General features: G+C 40.1%; 1 protein-coding gene across 4 annotated transcripts in view; it reads right to left on the bottom strand.

Moving 5' to 3' along the window:
- rad52 (RAD52 homolog, DNA repair protein) overlaps window positions 1-18,004 on the bottom strand; it is a 128,721-nt gene that overhangs the window by 103,252 nt on the left and 7,465 nt on the right. For 2 of the 4 annotated variants that reach the window (XM_078568287.1, XM_078568289.1), the window contains exons 3-9: window positions 13,654-13,747; window positions 12,751-12,818; window positions 12,498-12,616; window positions 11,517-11,592; window positions 8,456-8,652; window positions 6,421-6,602; window positions 1,606-1,692 (exon numbers count right to left, since the gene is read on the bottom strand). In XM_078568287.1, the coding sequence (XP_078424413.1) occupies window positions 1,606-1,692; window positions 6,421-6,602; window positions 8,456-8,652; window positions 11,517-11,592; window positions 12,498-12,616; window positions 12,751-12,818; window positions 13,654-13,747 (823 nt within the window). The remainder of the gene's footprint in view (window positions 1-1,605; window positions 1,693-6,420; window positions 6,603-8,455; window positions 8,653-11,516; window positions 11,593-12,497; window positions 12,617-12,750; window positions 12,819-13,653; window positions 13,748-18,004) is intronic. The other 2 variants (XM_078568288.1, XM_078568291.1) reach the window with 2 other exon arrangements.

The following is an 18,004-nucleotide window of genomic DNA, read 5'->3' as shown; positions in this document are numbered from 1 at the left end:
CTGGAGTGTGTGCACGGTTTTTATCTTCATATTTAAGGAAGGGTATACATGCATTGGAGGCAGTACAGAAAAAGGTCACTGGATGAGCTCGGGAGACTATAGGGTTGTCCTATGATGACAGGCTGAGTAAATTGGGCCTGTACTCTCTGGTTTTGAAGAATGAGAGGTGATCTAATTGAAATAGAAAAGATTCTGAAGGGGCCTGACAGGGTAGAAACAGCAGTTATGTCCCTTGCTGGGGAATCTAGAGTGTTACGACTAGATGAGAAGGGGTGAACTTTGTTGGTGACAACAAAGGTTTAAGTTTCTTTTTCATGAGGATCAGAATGTATTTAACAATTTAAGCTGTGAACAATAAGGAGACAATGAAACAAGGTTTTCTTGAGTCAAAGAGCAAATTTATTGACCACTAAGCCCGAGAAAAATAATAAAAACGCGACGTCAAGCATTTTGCCCTCATGCAGGCCCACACACACACACAGGTATCAGAAATAAGGGAGAGTCCAATAAGGAAAGGAAAAGAATATATGGTTAAGTGTCCTTTGATTGTCTTTGAGGCGTAGATTTTAAAATGTAGTGGCTGATTTGGGTTAGCCGGTTTCTTGGATGTAGTCAGATGTAGATGATGATGCAATTGTTACGGGATCTTGGTTCGCTAGTAGGTTTCTGGTAGAGTTGGCTTTTTGAACCGGTGACCTACTTATTCCCAAAGAGAGAGAGGGAGAGAGAGCAGCCTTCCGCCTGTTTCCTCTGCTGAAGACATTTTTGACACTGCCTGTGTCACTTACAATCTCCCTCTAGTGGTTGGACAGCCTTGCCTTGAAATACTTCATCCATTGTGTATTTCCAAGCAATTTTGGGTGTATTTGTCCGTGGCAGCCACTGTTTCAGTATCCAGTACTTTGCATTTTTAATCTCTCTTCCTTAGACAGCTAAGAGTTTCCATGGGTGTCTGGATTATAGGAAATATGTCTCTCTTCACACTCCCCTGAAGGTGATTAGTTTGTTTCTCACCTTCACCTTGGAATGTGGCCTTGCATTTTTACGCCGTTTGCTCTGTCTCAGTTCAAATTGCAAAATTTCCAGTCAGTTGAATGTTGAAAAGTCATATTTTCAAAAAATAAAGAGGCATAACCTCGTGACAAGAACAAGATGAGAGACTCAGGATAAGGGATCGATCATTTCGGGTTGAGATAAGGAGAAATTTCTTCACTCAGAGGGCTGTGAATCTTGGAATCCTTGATCCCAGAGCGTTGTCTGCTCTATCGTTGAACATATTCAAGAGCTGGGATGGACATATTTTTGTTCTCTTAGAAAATCAAGAGGTATGGGGTGAGGGCAAGAAAGTGGAATTGAGGCAGAATCGCATTGAATAGCGGGGCAAGTTCAAGGGACCATTAAGTCTATTATTTATTATGTTCTAACTGGACTGACTGGTGGGGACATCCAATATGGCAAGTTCCATCTGGCTACTGGCAAATGGTTAACCTTTCATTTCTCAGAGATACCATTATAATTAAAGCTTGTAAAATACATTTTCATTAATCTATCTGAATAAAAGAAGTGGCGACCCCAGTGATGAAAAAGCATTGAATAAAAACCTACCAGCCAGGAATTTGTCTTCGGCAAAGTGTGCTTCATAGCTGACTGGTGTGCTGTGATTCACCTGTGGTGGTGATTTAGGCTTCCCTGCTGCCACGATAAGGAGGGGGAAAACAATTTAAATGAAGTCAGTGTGCACAAGTAAATAAAAACATTAAATGACAGTTATTTTCAGAGAAGCATCACGAGGAAGAGACACAAACAGAAGAAATTATCACAATGTGGGAAAGTAATTCACAATATAGTATGAATAAAGGAATGGTTAGCTAACGGGAAGCAGAGAGTAGGGATAAATGGATCTTTTTCAGGTTGGCAAACTAACAGCTGGAGTGCCACAGAGATCACTGCTGGGGCCTCAACTATTTACAATCTATATCAGTGATTTGGATGAAGGGTGCCGATGACACCAAGATAGGTAGGAAAGCAAGTTGTCAAGAAGAGGTAGAGTGTCTGTAAAAGGACATAGACAGGTTAAATGAATGGGCAAAAATTTGGCAGATGGAATATAATGTGGGAAAATGTTCACTTCTCCACTTTGGCAGGAAGAATAGAAAAGCTGTATACTATTTAAATGGAGAGAGACTGCAGAACCTGATGGTACAAAGTGGTCTGGTGTCTTGATACATGAATCACAAAGTTAGTATGCAGCTACAGCAAGTGATTAGGAAGGCAAATGGAATGTTATCATTTATTGCAAGAGGAATGGAATATAAAAGTAGGGAGGTTTTACTGCAGCTGTACAGGGCTTTGGTGAGACCACATCTGGAGTACGGTGTATTGTTTTGGTCTCCTTATTTGAAAAAGATACAACTGCTTTAGAAGCAGTTCAGAGAAGGTTCACTCGACTCACTCCTGGGATGAAGGACTTATCTTATTAAGAAAGGTTGAACAGGTTGGCCTATGCCCATTGGAGTTTAGAAGAATGAGAGGTGATCTTCTTGAAACATGTAAGATTCTGAGAGGACTTGATAGGGTAGATACCAGGAGGATGTTTTCACTTGAGACACTAGAATCAGTGCACATAGTTTAAGAATAAGATGTCTATCATTTAAGACTGAGATGAGGAGAATTGTTTTCTCTCAAAGGGTTGTTAGTATGTGGAATTCTCTTCTCCAGAAAGCAGCGGAGGCTGGGTCTTTGAATTTATTCAAGGCAGAGTTAGACAGATTTTTGATAGACAACGGAGTCCAGGGTTATGGGGGGAAGACAGCAAAGTGGAGTTGAGACCACAACCAGATCAGACATGATCTTATTGAATCTTATCAAAGGGCTGAATGGCCTACTCCTGCTCCTAAGTCTATGTTCTTGATAGTGATTCCTCATACAGTGAATTGCTCATCTCCTAAGTTCCACCATTGGAAAGTGCTGACTTCTAAAATTCTGAATCTATTTTTACAGAGTATTAAATTAAATATACAAATAATTCAAGGATTCTATCATGTAGGAGTTTGTTGGGGGCAGGGTTTGGTATATTCATGGGGATATAATTATTAGAGGGATTGTAAAAAATCTGATAAAAGTCCTGGCACCCTATGCAATAAAGGAACTTGACTTTTTTGGTTATTCTTAAAGAGTACTTGCTTATGAGCAACCTCTCAAGCTCAAGAAATTAGAGCTCAAATCACAGGCTAAAGCCTTGATCTTCATCAGGTACAGGCCTAATTACTTTGTCAAGTGCGCATCCCAGGCAGTGATATAAATGGTGTCCAGAGGTATGTAGGCGAGCACATCAGGGTCTCTGCAAGATATATTGTACTTGGGTGGGAGTTGAGGACAGAAGAGAAATGGTAATAAATGCATTTAAAAAATTGAAATATTGCTTGCATTGTGGAAAAGGAGACATTTTTTTAAAGTTTAAAAATGCTGTCAATGAGGCTTTTGAATGAAATGTGGAAACATAAATTTTTAAGCCTGACTGCATAGATTTCATGTGCAGTCAGATTTCCAAGATAAAGGAAGAGTTTTTTTTTCTATTTTATGCAGCTGATATTTGGGGAGGGTAGGGTAGGCAGATTAAACTAATATATAGTAAAACCAGAGTTGATATGCTTAAAATTAATGCCACTTACAGCATGGCACTCCAATTAATTCTAAACTATTTAGAGTGTGAAGAAATCTCAAATGTTCTCATGTTCACTGAATAAATTATATATGCTTCTGTACAGGTTATGATTCTCTTTCATTCGAGCTTTGCTAATGAATTTTTGGAAAAACATAATCCCATTTAAGATATAGCAAAACCCCTAGTCACCCATGTAATTTTGTATGTTTGGCATTTCACTGCTGTGCTCAATCTTTGTTTGGGGCCTTCCAACTCACATAAGAACTAAGAGCAGGAGTAGGCAATTCAGCCCCTCGAGCCTGCCCCGCCATTCAATATGATCATGGCTGATCTCATTTCGGCCTCAACTCCAATTTCCCGCCCTCTCCCCATAACCTTTCAACCTGTTACTAATTAAAAATCTGTCTATCTCCTCCTCAAATTTATTCAGCGTCCCGGCATCCACTGCACTCTGAGGTAGTGAATTCCACAGATTCACGACCCTTTGAGAAAAGTAATTCCTCCTCATCTCTGATTTAAATCTACCACCCTTTGGCCTAAAACTATGGCGCCTCGTTCCAGAATGCCCCACAAGGGGAAACATCTGCTCCACGTCTACTTTGTCTATCCCCTTTAGCATCTTATATAGCTCAATTAGATCTCCTCTCATCCTGCTAAACTCTAGCGAGTATAGGCCTAAACTGCTCAATCTCTTCACATAAGACAAGCCCCGTATCTCTGGAATCAATTTAGTGAACCGCCTCCAATGCAACTACATCCTTCTTCCAGTAAGGGGACCAAAACTGTGCACAGTACTCCAGGTGCAGTCTCACCAATGTCTTGTACAGTTGCAACAACACTTTCCTGTTTTTATACTCTATTCCTTTAGCAATAAATGCCAAAATTCCATTTGCCTTCCTCATTACCTGCTGTACCTGCATACTAGCTTTCAGCGATTCATGCACGAGGACACCCAAATCCCTCTGCACTGAAGCATTCTGAAGTTTCTCTCCATTTAAATAATAAGTCACCTTTTTATTCTTCCGACCAAAATGGATAAGCTCACACTTATCCACGTTAAACTCCATCTGCCAAATTTTGGCCCATTCACCTAACCTGTCCATATCCATTTGTAAATTTCTTATTTGTTCATTGCAACCTACTTTCCACCTATTTTGGTGTCAGCTGCAAATTTAGCTATAGTACCTTCTATCCCTGAATCCAAGTCATTAATACAGATTGTAAATAGTTGGGGCCCAAGGACCGAATCCTGTGGCACTCCACCAGTTACAGCTTGCCATCCAGAAAAAGAGCCATTTATCCTGACTGTCTGCTTTCTGTTGGTTAGCCAATCCTCTATCCAAGCTAATATATTACCCCTAACTCCATGTGATCTTATCTTTTGTGCGGCACCTTATCAAAGGCCTTCTGGAAGTCCAGATATACTACATCTACAGGATCCCCATTATCCACTTTGCTTGTCACACTTTCAACGTTGAAGCTGCACTAGTCAAAGTCCTGATATCCTGTGACTATGAATGTGTATTACTTCGTTCCTTATCAACCTCTGAAACCTATTTGCTGCCTAACATTATCAAGCACCTCATCCTTCCTGAACATCTTTTCTGAACCATCCAACTCAGTGGCATGACTTTCTCCTAATTTGATTCATACCTGCAACAAAGACACTATAATCCTTCAAATGGACTCTTTTGTGTCTACACAGGCAACTTTAGTGCACCCTATACCTCTTCTTCATTTATTTTCTAGAAGTATGATGTCAGCTTCCACATTTATGCTGACACCTAATTCCATTTAACAAGTCCACATCCATATTGCAACCATCCCCAACTGCCTATAAAACATTAAAATGGATGAAACAATTTCTTCTGTTATAATACAAAGCCAAAACCACCATCGTCACCTCTCACAACATCTATTTACCTCCGGCCCTTGACTCCATCTGCCCCTTCAGGTTGAACTTAGAACCTCAGTGTACTGCTCAAATGTAAGATCGGCTTCCTTCTCCACATTGGATCTGTCACCAAGATCTCTTTTTAAAAAAAAAAAATTGCTCTTGCGACGTGTGCAATGCTGGAATTTATTACCCATCCTTTCTTGCCCAAAGAGCATGAACAGCCAGCCATATAGTGTGGATTTGAGTCATCTGTCAGATGAGGTAAGGGTGAGAGGTTTTCTTCTCTGAAGGCCATTAATGAACTACTTTACAACAAACCAGCAGTTTTCATAGTCATGTTTTTCTGGTGCCAGCCCAGAAGTTGTGAAATTCACTTTATTGAATTCAATTTCCCTGTTTCCTTCCTACAACATCAAATGGATGCTCACTGCAAATTCCTCCCTCAGCATTTTTACCTTCAAAAACCTCCAGAACCTCCTCTTTGACCACGCTTTTCCCTCACCTTGGCCTCTTGATTCCTTGCCCACCAATTATCTACTTACCTGGATGTCACTCATTTCTACAATGCTCACTGGATAAAAGTTGTTGTGTTATTTATAACTGTAATGGTACAATATCAAATTTTTCACCGAACTGAATATTACTCAGTTTAAAAATTGTTCACCATTTTTCTGCTACAATTTTGTTTCAAATTAGAGTGATTTGATATCAAGAACAATTTATTAAATTTTTAACTGATAGATGAAATTTGAGTGCACATGCAGCAGTTTTTTGAGGAGCTTTTTTTGACCAACAGAATCTGGAAGATCTTCTGACAGTTTGGACTGTTGTACTTTTTCCACAGGTGAATCTAAAGTACCTGGGTGATTGCTTGCTTGCATTCCAGTGGAACTATCATTGTTTTGTGGTTGTGTCTTCACTTTCTTTGCCATCTGTTCTCTGAACCGTTGTTGGAGTTGCTTCTGTCTAAGTTTCCGTTGGTACGTGGGATCCAACTCCTCCTGTGGCAGGGTAGTTAGGTCAGTGCTGCAATCTGTATTTCTGTGTAATTAGAGTCCATACAATTAGTTTATTCAGATACTACTCTTCCTCTACCCTCCCCTCCCCAACAATCTAAGGATAAATCCAGTCTATTTTTCTCAGTGGCCCCTTGAGAGAGAAACTAAACTTCCACGTATGCCATTTTAAACTGACAATAAGGTGGTGTGCGACAGTGGTCCTAATATGTAGGCTCCATTTCCTATTTCTGTGGCAGAGTAATTTGGTCAGTAGGGTAACTTTTATAGTGACAGCGATCCTTCTGATTTTACCTTTCTGCATTTAAGTCCCTGGTCACTGCATGGCAATATGTAGATGTCAGGAAATCAGCTAAAGAGTGGGCCAAACCTGTATGTTGGCAAGCACTGTGCAGGGGTTCTCCACTGTATTCCCTATATCTGTATTTTATGTTCATCAAAAATAATAAGACTGAAATAACGAAAACTACAGAACCTAGCAAGATCATACTATTGTTGGTATCTAAATATCAGTTAATTTTGTTGCTCCTTCAGTTCAACATATTGAAATATACCCAAGGATATGATGCAACAAAAGGGGGTGCATAATGTAGTTAACAGAATGTTTTTCTATCTCTGACAGCCAGGTCAGTTTTGAAAATTAGTGAGGAACCAGTTTGAAACTCTTAACTGATTTTTTTTTTAAAGCTGGGTTGAGCTTTCAAAGATTAAGTGATAAAGGAAGTCTATGTTAACTTGGTTCCAACTAATACAATCTTACAATTTTGCACACAAGTTAGAATGTCTAAATATGTAACTATATTACATGACCCTTACTAATTTCTCTCATAAGAAACTTGCTTGATATCTTAAGCCTTATGAGATCTGACATGATACTTTAAGACTTCCAAAGACTGAAGTGAGATCTTACGAAGGTGTGGTGCAGTTGCTAAAAATTAACAGATGGGGTTTTTTATTTCTTCCCCGACGTATTATCAAAAGCTTACCTAAACGTCAAGACAATGAGAATACTCTTGAAGTTATCACCAGTTGGGACTTGCTTGAGAGAGTTTTATAAAATAGGCATAAAAAGATATATCTACACTCTGAAAACAAGTTTTCTTACTCAACAGGTTTGTCATTGTTTATCAGCTTTCATTCACCTTAATTCATCTCACCTTATCAACATATTCTTCTACCCCTTACTCTCTCATGCATCTATCCAACTTCCTCAAATATGTCAAAATAATCTACAGTAGGATGGTTCGATTACTCAAGGCAATATTGGAGGATAGACTGTGCAACCATACTCTGCAGAAAAGTTAGCACAAGGAGGAAACAGTTTTTCTCGTACCTTTAAATTTCATAAGGGACAATAGATCTGTATAAATAGGTTCAGTAGTGTAGTACTTATGGCATTGGACGAGTAACCCATGGCAAATACTGGGCTATCCTGAAAATAAGCATTAAAGATTGTCATAAATACCTATTATGTCCTTAAGGATGGAATCCTGATATCCTATGAAGTAGCATATAAGGCACAGTTATAACCAAGTTTAATCGTATGGGAAGACAATTTAACAATTAAGCCAGATGATCAACCCTGGTTCAATGGGGAATGTAGAAAACTTGTGTCACACCTTAGAATGAAGTACCAAATCTGTGAAGCTCTGACACAGTTACATGTGAAACACCAAAAGCAATATCATCTGACAGAATTCCTGTTGGATCACAACTAGGCCACTGTGATAACATGCCAAGAGAGATTCTAGGATTAGAAGTTCACACACAAAACTTTTTAGCAGTTTGCAATTTATAATCAGACAAGCAATAGAGAGAACACTATATCAATCATATCTGTTCATCACTTAAACGTTTGAAATCTACAAAAACACCAACCGTGAAAAACTATATGTTCCTTCTATAACATTTTCCTTCCTTTCTGCTATCTCTTCTTTAACACCTTCGTATGGGGAATGTGAAGCAGGAGCAGACAGAGGCTGGATCTGAGCCTGTAACATGCTGCTGTATCTAGCTTTCTGAACCATGGGTTCATTGTCCCTTCTTTTAGCATCAGCCAGCTGAAAATCTGATTGCTAAAAGAGAAAAAAAACTTAACATTTGTGCAAAACATATGTGAAGTAAGTGAATCAGATCTATTTGACTCCAAAATAGTAACTGATCCTTGAGATGCCAAAGGTCCTTTTTACCTTTGTACATCCTAGTTCCAAGAATAACATTACGTATAGCCTTAAATTATTCAGTTGAACTTTCCCATTGTCAGCAGAAATATACAATCACAACTCTGGTGCTGGGTCTAGCAGATTCTATATTCTGTCTTAGTCTGTGCTCAGATGATTAATTTCTGATAAGGTTCCATTAAAGATGCCTAAAAATGGCCTCAGAATATACTAGCTTGGAAGGGTAAAAGAAAAGCCATTCACTAACCGCAGTTGTGATTGTTGAGTGCTCACTATAGCCAAGTACCTCTGTGTGGGTTGTGGGAAGATGACAGAACTATGCTCAGCAATATATAACCTAATAGTCTAGTAACCTGTTGACACTGTAAACCCACAAGTGAAGAATTAATGAGATTATTGAGGATGGTTGGTGCCCAGAAATCTGTACCACAGCACAAATCAGTGCCCAGAAAAAGAAAACATTAAATAATTCAGTTTGATGTAATTCTTGCGATTACTGATGAGTGCAAGACGAAAAGCTTTGATAGTACGTCTCTATTTTTCAGCAATACTCAAGTTCTGTACTACCAAGTGACTATTTAGTGTAATTAATGTCTTGCTGATCTAATCTGCTGCATATTCTTCGCAGGTAACTGAATAAAATGTTTTACAGCGAAGGGGAACGTTAAAACAGAACTTATGTGCCCCTCTTGTTCTTTTTAGAAGGCAGGGAAAAACTTGGCAACAAGCCGGCTAAATTAACAAAATGGGACAGTTATTGTGCAAGAAAAGTTAAAAAATTTAATGGGGAGCGAGGAACAAAAAGAATATAGTCATCCAAAATCCAAGGTCATAGGGGACATGACAAAATGGCTTCCTGCAAAACATAAAGAAAATCAATCTTTTGTCAACATCTTATAACAAAAAAGGTGATTTAGATTACATCTATACACTAACTATTGTTGCAATTATGAGGTTTATAAGATTGTTATGTCTTAGAACTGTCTCTTTAATTTAAGGTAAAATGGAAGGGGTCAGGTTTACTGTTCTGAAGTTTGCTTGACAATAGGTCGGGGGCGGCTAAAGATCAAAGGGAGGCCCAGATTGTGTCACTTTGGTGATGGTGTAAGGTGTTCGTGATTGGAGAAAATAGCAGCAGTCTCAGAGTTCACTCCGAGTCTCAAAGTCCCAGAAAGGTGTTGAAAGTATCAGGTTGCAAACAGTTGTGCTGTAAGCTGTCCATTTACTTAAAGATGAAAAAAAATTGCAGTCAATAATAACTAATCAGCATTCTTCCTGAATGGAAGGCTAATGTGTTTCACATTGCCATGGGGGAAGAGTGCACTTTTGGGATCAGGTTACAGATTTCCTTACAAATCAATGAATATTGTAGACAGACACCAGTCCTGGCTGGGGAGAGGGAGCTGCTAGAAATCAAAAAGTTTCTATAGTTCACTATGTAGGCAAGCAGGTGGGAGCTTGTGCTCGTGTGGAAAAAATCAAATTCATGGTAGTGTTAAAACAAGGCTGGAAGGGTCGCCTAGCTTGGGCCAGAGCAGGGTTGTCCAACTTACAGCCCAGAATGCAGCCCATGGACTCACTATTCAAAATATAGTTAAGTGGAAGTGACAGATCAGCAAGGCGCTCCTCCTCCAATTATAGGCTGTTTCTATCTTGTGTTTGCTGCTGACAGGCTCACTGGTCAGCCTGTCAGCAGCAAATTCAGGAGAGAAAGAGTCTGTGATTGGAGGAGCAGTGAGCAGTAAAGGCAAGTGGCTTCTCTTTTGTTTTCACAGCCATGGTGCATTCTCTCTCTGCCTTTGGTCACGCTCTCTCTCACCCTTCCATGCAAGTGCAGGCCCCTTAAAGGAGCAGAGGTTCAGGTGGAAAAGCAGGCCGAGGAGGCCACGAGAAACTGCAGTCGCAGCAATAGCACTTGCTGGTCCCCTGGGACAGCTGGAGTCTCAGAATGAGGAAACGCGTCTCGGCACCTTTACAGTCCCAAATTCCTCCTCGGGAGGAATTATCCAAAACGTCCAAACCTCCCAGGCCTGGGCGGGGAGTGAATGAGTCTGTGTGTGTATCTGAGAGAGTGAGGAGCAAGTGAGAGAGATAGAGAGAACACGGACTGAGTGGACTTGCCGCCCCCTTCTCCTGCTCCTGCTCCTCCCTCCCCAAAAACCTACCCACAAGACAGGCTGGGAGAGGAGGAAAAGGGGTGGACATCCCTGCCTTTTGGCCCAGGGAAGGGTCCCATGCTCAGAGTTACGAGCCATGACTAATGGCATAAGAGCTAGATCCTAGAGGGATAACCACTGCTTACAGTTAGAGCTTACTTCGGGAAGAGGATTTGTGTTTCTTTTAAGCACATGAGGAAGGCAATAGAAAACCCCCTCATATATTCTTTTCCCTAGTCATATTGCTCATTGTTCATTGAAATTGGAGACACTTATGTGCAAATGAAGAGGAAGTGCAATACCACAAGGTGTAGAGAAAGGAGCAGAGGACTTGCCCTTAGATAGATCATTACAACATTTAATCTTTAGCATCTGAATTATTCTTGACCAGCTGAAATAGAACACGTTTAGTCTGTTAGAGCAAAAAAATGAGGAGGGTTAACACCGAGATTGAAATAAGCAGGCAATACCATTACAGTTTAACTGGTCATTGTTAAAAGCAGGCAAATCATGTTAACATCAATGCACCCATTGTTAGTGATGGGGATTGTATGTCACAGAGTAATAATGTAATTACAACAAGTCTTCTGAATAAATCCTCACCTGCCGGGGGAGTTTATTAACTAATCGCAGATACTCTTTATCCAGAATGCAATTACCTAAGACGTTGCCAAAGGATCTGAAAATAAAACATTGATGAGTATTCTGCCATATTTATGCTGCTTTTGAATCAGTTAGAAAGTATTGCGAACTTTTTATTGAGTTGTGTGCATTTCCCAGGGGTTTGTTATTCCATGGTCATTTATTCAATCCTGTCCTTGATCAACATTCAAAATTAACAATAAAAGTTACCAGGTAAGGTAACCAATTTAACCTAGAGTTCTCAGTAATATAATTTGTTGGGAAATTATTGTATTATAATGGAGTTTTAAAATTTAGATTTGTTAAACATCTATCCCCTTTGCCTCACTCTCCTATCCTTGATCGCTTACTATAGATAAGTATATTATTTATAACTTTATAAATCAGTTCTGAAGTCATACCTATTCATTACAATGAAATCGCATTTCTCGTTCGCACTTGAGGTGATGAAAGCCTTTTCCCTAGGTGAGGAGCACACATCTGACCTTTCTCATCAAATCATGATTCATTTGTTTTAGGTAGTACATATTAGTTCTGACAGTGCATTGTGCCATTTTCTTGTTTTTGTTTCCCTGGAATTGAACCTGGGACATACTGGTCTGTATGCCTTGGAACTTCACCAAGTGAGTCACTAGGGAACAGAATCAAATAATTTTTTACCATCACAAATGTATGTGTGTACATTATTGGGGCATGGGAGGTGTCAAAGGAAAGAGAAAAAATAATAAATTTAATACCACAGAGGTCGAACCAAGGACATTTAAGGACAAAATATTTTCCGCTTGAACTCCTGAAACGAGTCTGAAATCCCTCCAATTTCAGAGACAATGAATGGTAGCTCAAGTTTAAATAAATATAACTTAAAGTACAACTCAATTGGTTAAATTTTGGAACTCTAATGCTGTGAAGCAACCAGTATCAAAGAAGTAAATGGTTAAATACTTCAGAGATCTCTTCAGTCCATCAGTGACTGCTTCCTTTCTGGCCTTCTCCAGTGACAGTGCCTTGGATTTCAGTCCCTCACTCACTCCATAACCAACATCTTCATGGAAAGCCCCGTCCTGATTTTCAAAAACAAAACAGGATGTTGCACAGATTACAATGAGAAAAAGATACAACAGGGGAAAAAAAAAACTAATTTTCCTTTTTTATATCCATAAAACAGATGCAGCATTTTAACAACAAACATCTATACCTTGAGTTGGACCTTAACAAATGCACTGACACCAACATAAAATTTTCCATTAATGAGATCCACAAAATCTGAAATAAAAAAAACAAAATAACAAAATTAAAAAAAAAAAGGAAGACTTGCATTTATATAGTACCTTTCACAACTGCTTGACGTCCCAACGTGCTTTACAGCCAATGAAGTACTTTTGAAGTGTGGTCACTTGAAATGTAGGAAACTCAAAAGCCAATTTGCAACACAGCAAACTTGCACAAACATCAATGTGATAATGACTAGCTAATCTGTTCTTGTGATATCGATTGAGGAATAAAAATTGAGCAGGACACCAGGGATAACCTTCCCTGCTCTTTGTTGAATAGTGCCCATGGGATCTTCTGCGTGAGCAGAAGGGGCTTTTTTTTAAACATCTTACCAGAAGAATGGTACCTCTGAGAGTGCAGCAATCCCTCAGAATTGCACTGGATTGTCAGCTGAGATTTTGTGTGTTGAAGTCCTGGGATTTCACCCCACAACCTTCTGACCCAGAGGCAAGGTTGCTACCAACTGAGCCACAGCTTACTTTAAAGCCCAGGGTGTTGACACACAACAGTGGTGGCTATTCCAGTTACATTCATAGACTACAGACTTAGCAGACTGGTTCTAATCATAATGTCGCTGTTTTAAATGTTCATTGGACTTTGCGTTGTGTTTCTCTGGTGAAACCTGAATCTGATGTCAGATTTAGCAAACCTAAAATTAGGTTCCAAGGTTGAACTCCAGCTAGATAATCCATCTATTAACTCTACAAGGGAACAACATAACAGCAGAATTGATTTGGCAATGACTTTAACAGCCCCAGAAATTAATAATCCTTCATGTCCAAACAGACATTTTTCTAACAACCAAAACTAAACCATTTGCACTTACCAACATTTTGTTGTGTGATAGAATGAGACCATCCATTATATCCAAAGAGTTCATTCGCAAGGTTGACAATTCTGTGACCCTCAATGTAGCAGACCTGACAATGTAACAATCAGGATAGATGAAGAGATTAGTGGCAATTGGGAAAATATTTACATGTAACTTGCGTTAGGGTGGGACAGACCTCAAGTGGATCAAGTATTTTTTTTCTCTCAGGCTGCTGCAGTGGATAGGTTGCTTCAAGAAGCAGGCGAAGGAGAAGATTGCATGGACAGTGATTGGCCTGAAGTTTTTCTCTTAGGTTGCTGTGGGAGGAATAAGATGGTTCATTGGGCAGACCATAAAGAGTCAATGGTTTTCTGCCACAGTGGCAGAGATATGCTCAAGGTGTGCACATGGCAGATACAAGCAATGTTACAGGTGCAATAAACAGCAATAGAGTTTTGAGGCCAATAATGGGCAGGGGCTAAGATACAGGCGAGTGGATCAAGATTTGGGGCAGAGTATGGGTGTGACTTATAGGACGTGGGGTTAATGAAGGAAATGACAGAGCACCTCTGGCTGCTAGGACAAGTAATAGGACAGATGGGGATGGCTAGTGTTTTGGGGCCAATGGTAGAGAATAATGTACAGAAGTCAGTAGTTATAATGATGGAGATAGTATTTGTGGAAAACAATTCTCCCTATTTGATCTACTAAAATCTCTTAAGTATCTATTAAGAGTGGCTTAGTAGCACCACTACCGTACTGACTGAATTGGCCCAGTCCTGAAGGGCATATCTGCCAGACTAGGCCTGTTGCAGGTGGTGAGGGAATCTACAAGAGTGAAAAACCTATTTGACCTTGCCTCACCTCGCTAATCTACCTGTCCATGATAGTACTGGTAGAAGTGATCACTGCACAGTCCTTGTAGACACAAATTCCTGTCTTTACACTGCGAATACAGTACACTTTGTTGTGTGATACTACCATCATGCTAAATGGGACAGATTTGGAACAGATCTAGCAGTTCAAATCTGGGCAACCATGAGGGCCATCAGCAACAGATTCAACCACAATCTATAACCTGATGGCCTAGCCTATCCCTCACTCTCATTACCATCAAGCTAGGGGATGATGCCTGGTTGAATGACGAGTGCACTAGGCATACCTAAAAATGAAATGCTAAATTGGTGAAGCTATAACAATGAACTACTTACATGCCACACAGCTGAAGTAGAATGCAACCGACAGAGCTAAGCGATCCCACAACTAATGGATCAGATCAAAGCTCTGCAGTCCTGCCACGTCCAGTCATGAATGGTGGAGGAGAATCCACAAATATTTCTATTCGCAATGATGGGGGAGCCCAGTGCAAAAGACAAGGCTGAAGCATTTGCAACTACCTTCAGTCAGTGGCTGATCCATCTCTACATCCTCCTAAGGCCCCCAGCATCACAGATGCCAATCTTCAGTCAATTTGATTCTCTCCATGTGATATCAAGAGACAGCTGAAGGCACGGGATGCTGCAAAGCTATGGGTCCTGATAACATTCTGGCAATAGTACTGAAGACATGCTCCAGAAGGAGGTGCACCCCTAGCAAAGCTGTTCCACAGTACAGCTGCAACTCTGGCATTTGCTCCATAATGTGGAAAATTGCCCAGGTATGCCCTGATCACAAAAAGTAGGACAAATACAACCCAGATAATTACCACCCTATCAGTCTGCTCTTGATCATCAGCATAGTGATGGTAGGTGTCATTAGTAATACTGTCAAACCACACTTACACAGCAACGACTTGCTATCGATACTCAGTTTGGGTTTCTCAGGGTGGTGTCCTAGACCCAATCATGTTCAGCTGCTTCATCAATAACCTTCCCTCCATCAGAAGTGAGGATTTTCGCTGATGATTACATGGTGTTCAGTATCATTAATTCGTCAGACACTGAAGCAGTCCGTGCCCATACGCAGCAAGGCTTGGGCTGCTCAGTGGCAACAAGCATTTGCACCCACATAAGTACCAGGCAATGACTATCTCCAACAAGAGAGAATCTAAACATCTCCTCTTGATATTCAACAGCATTATCAAAGTTGAATCCCTACTATCAATATCCTCGGCTTACCACTGACCAGAAACTGAACTGAACCAGCCATATAAATACTGTGGCTACAACAGCAGGTAAGAGGCCAGTAATTCTGTGATGAGTAACTCATTTCCTGACTCCCTAAAGTCTGTCCATCAAATTTGGAACTATATCGCCGTTCCTTCTCTGTCACTGATTAAAATCCTGGAACTCCCTCCCTCACACCACTGTAGGTGTACCTACACCAGATGGATTGCAGTGGTTCAAGAATCTCTCACTTGTCACCCTCAGTTCATATATTTTTCAGCTAGCTATGCTCCCATGTGCCCTACATTTTCTGCCTGTTTTGCACTTGGATGAGTGTAGCTCCTTCTCAAGGGAAATTAGGGATGACAAGTGCTGGCCTAGCCAGTGATGCTCCCATCCCTGAACCTTCTCTGTTTTTAGAATAATCTCAGCAACTCTAATCTCTCCAACTAACTGAACTACTTCATCCCTATTATTATTCTGGTAAATCTCCTCCATACCCTCTCTAAGGACTTGACGTGCTTCCAAAAGTGTGGTGTCCAAAATTGGACACACTCCAACTAACCAGAGATTTGTAAAAGTTAAGTATGATTTCCTCACTTTTGTATTCAATGCTTGTATTTACAAAGGCAGGTATCCTACAGGCTTTCTTAAATGCCTCGTCAACTACTTGGATGGGAAAGGCGAGAAGATTATAATGGATTGAAAGTTGATAAAGTGTTTAGATTTTGCAGCATGCGGATATGCTGAATACAAACATCAGGGGACAGGAACATTTGTGTAAAATCAAAAAAGAAACTAGAAGGGTAGGGCATGCAGAGATTATGGAAAAATGACAAGTGGAAAACAGAACAGAAAATATAGGTTGGTATACAGAGGCACAATGCAGCATAGCTAGGTGAAAAATATGGGAACCGAAGAGAGATGAGGGTGGAAATTGAGATTTTGTAGTAAATGTGTAGGACCTAAACTACAAAATCAACATTCGACAGATATGAAGAACAGTGCATAAAATACTTGAATCTGCTAGATGCCATTGCTAAATGCCACGAAGTTTTCAGTTCAGTGTCTAGTTAGTTTAATCTCATTTGAGCATGTGTTTCTATTTTCTTAATTAAAGCCACGCAAAGGATCAACATGTAGCAGTGTTGATCCACACTGGGCTGACTGATCATAAGTAGAGAACCAGGGCTGAAAACGAGGAGGAGCACAATCAATCATCTGGTCAGAGGAGCAGCAATTGGTCAGGAAGCTAACACCACTGTGCAGTAATAACAAAGCAGAACTGGCAGTTACTAGCAGTTAGGGATGTTGGGGCAGAACAGAGAAACAGACAATGGTGGCACAGTCTCACTGTTGGACCTGGGACTGAAGTCAGCACAAAAGAAAAGTGGCAGGAAACAAAGGCAACACAACGAGCTGTGAATTTAAAGGTAGTGTGTGTTATGGCAGGCGGATGGCAAATGCAAAGCTGCCCAAATCCCAGAGGGGAACTTGAAGCAGCTGCCACAACTATTTGCAATTTGTACTTATTTCGAGATGTGGGCTTTGAATTCAGTAAAAAGGCCACCAACTCTTATAGGTTTCTTACAAAACTAAATTAAACCTTTAATAGAAGAAATGATTTTAAGCACATACATGGATCTACAAATTACTATGATAACTTCTAAATCCCCTAATTAATCTAAACACCAGTTACATTTCTGTTAAAGCAACAGTGAGGCACGTAGATTTTAAAAGACCCAGGCAAAGTAACACACAATACCCTGAACAGTTGAATTCAAAGTGATTTATTTCTCAGCTTCAGTTCCTCGTAGACAGCAGCTTGAGGCTGAGATGCTGGGGGCTTTTCACATTTGTGTTAGATCTTAGAATTCCTGCCCTTACACAAGCCTTCTCTCCTGAATATATATTTTCTCCTTTGAATGCAAATTCCCATTGTTTCACTCTTTGGACTTTTACCTCTCTAATAATAAAATCTATCAGAGTACCAATTTTACCAGTAATCTTTGGGGAAAAATAAACACTGTTTCTTAACTTCTTCGGGCTTCTCTTTTGAATTCAAGCTAGTCTGGTATTTTTAAAAATACAAATGTTCCCTTTACACCTTACCTGCTGAAGCTTCCCCCATGTTTACCTACTTAACATTTCAAACCTAGCTTATCTTCTGATACATCAAAGCCTTCAGACCAGCTGCTTTTAATTCAATTAAGTCTCACACACCCCACTATTACACTATTTTACAATAAATTCCAATAACA

This window comes from Cetorhinus maximus, chromosome 22 (genome assembly GCF_964194155.1).
Source record: "Cetorhinus maximus chromosome 22, sCetMax3.hap1.1, whole genome shotgun sequence".
Lineage (NCBI taxonomy): Eukaryota > Metazoa > Chordata > Chondrichthyes > Lamniformes > Cetorhinidae > Cetorhinus > Cetorhinus maximus.
This window is presented reverse-complemented; position numbering and strand designations above follow the sequence as displayed.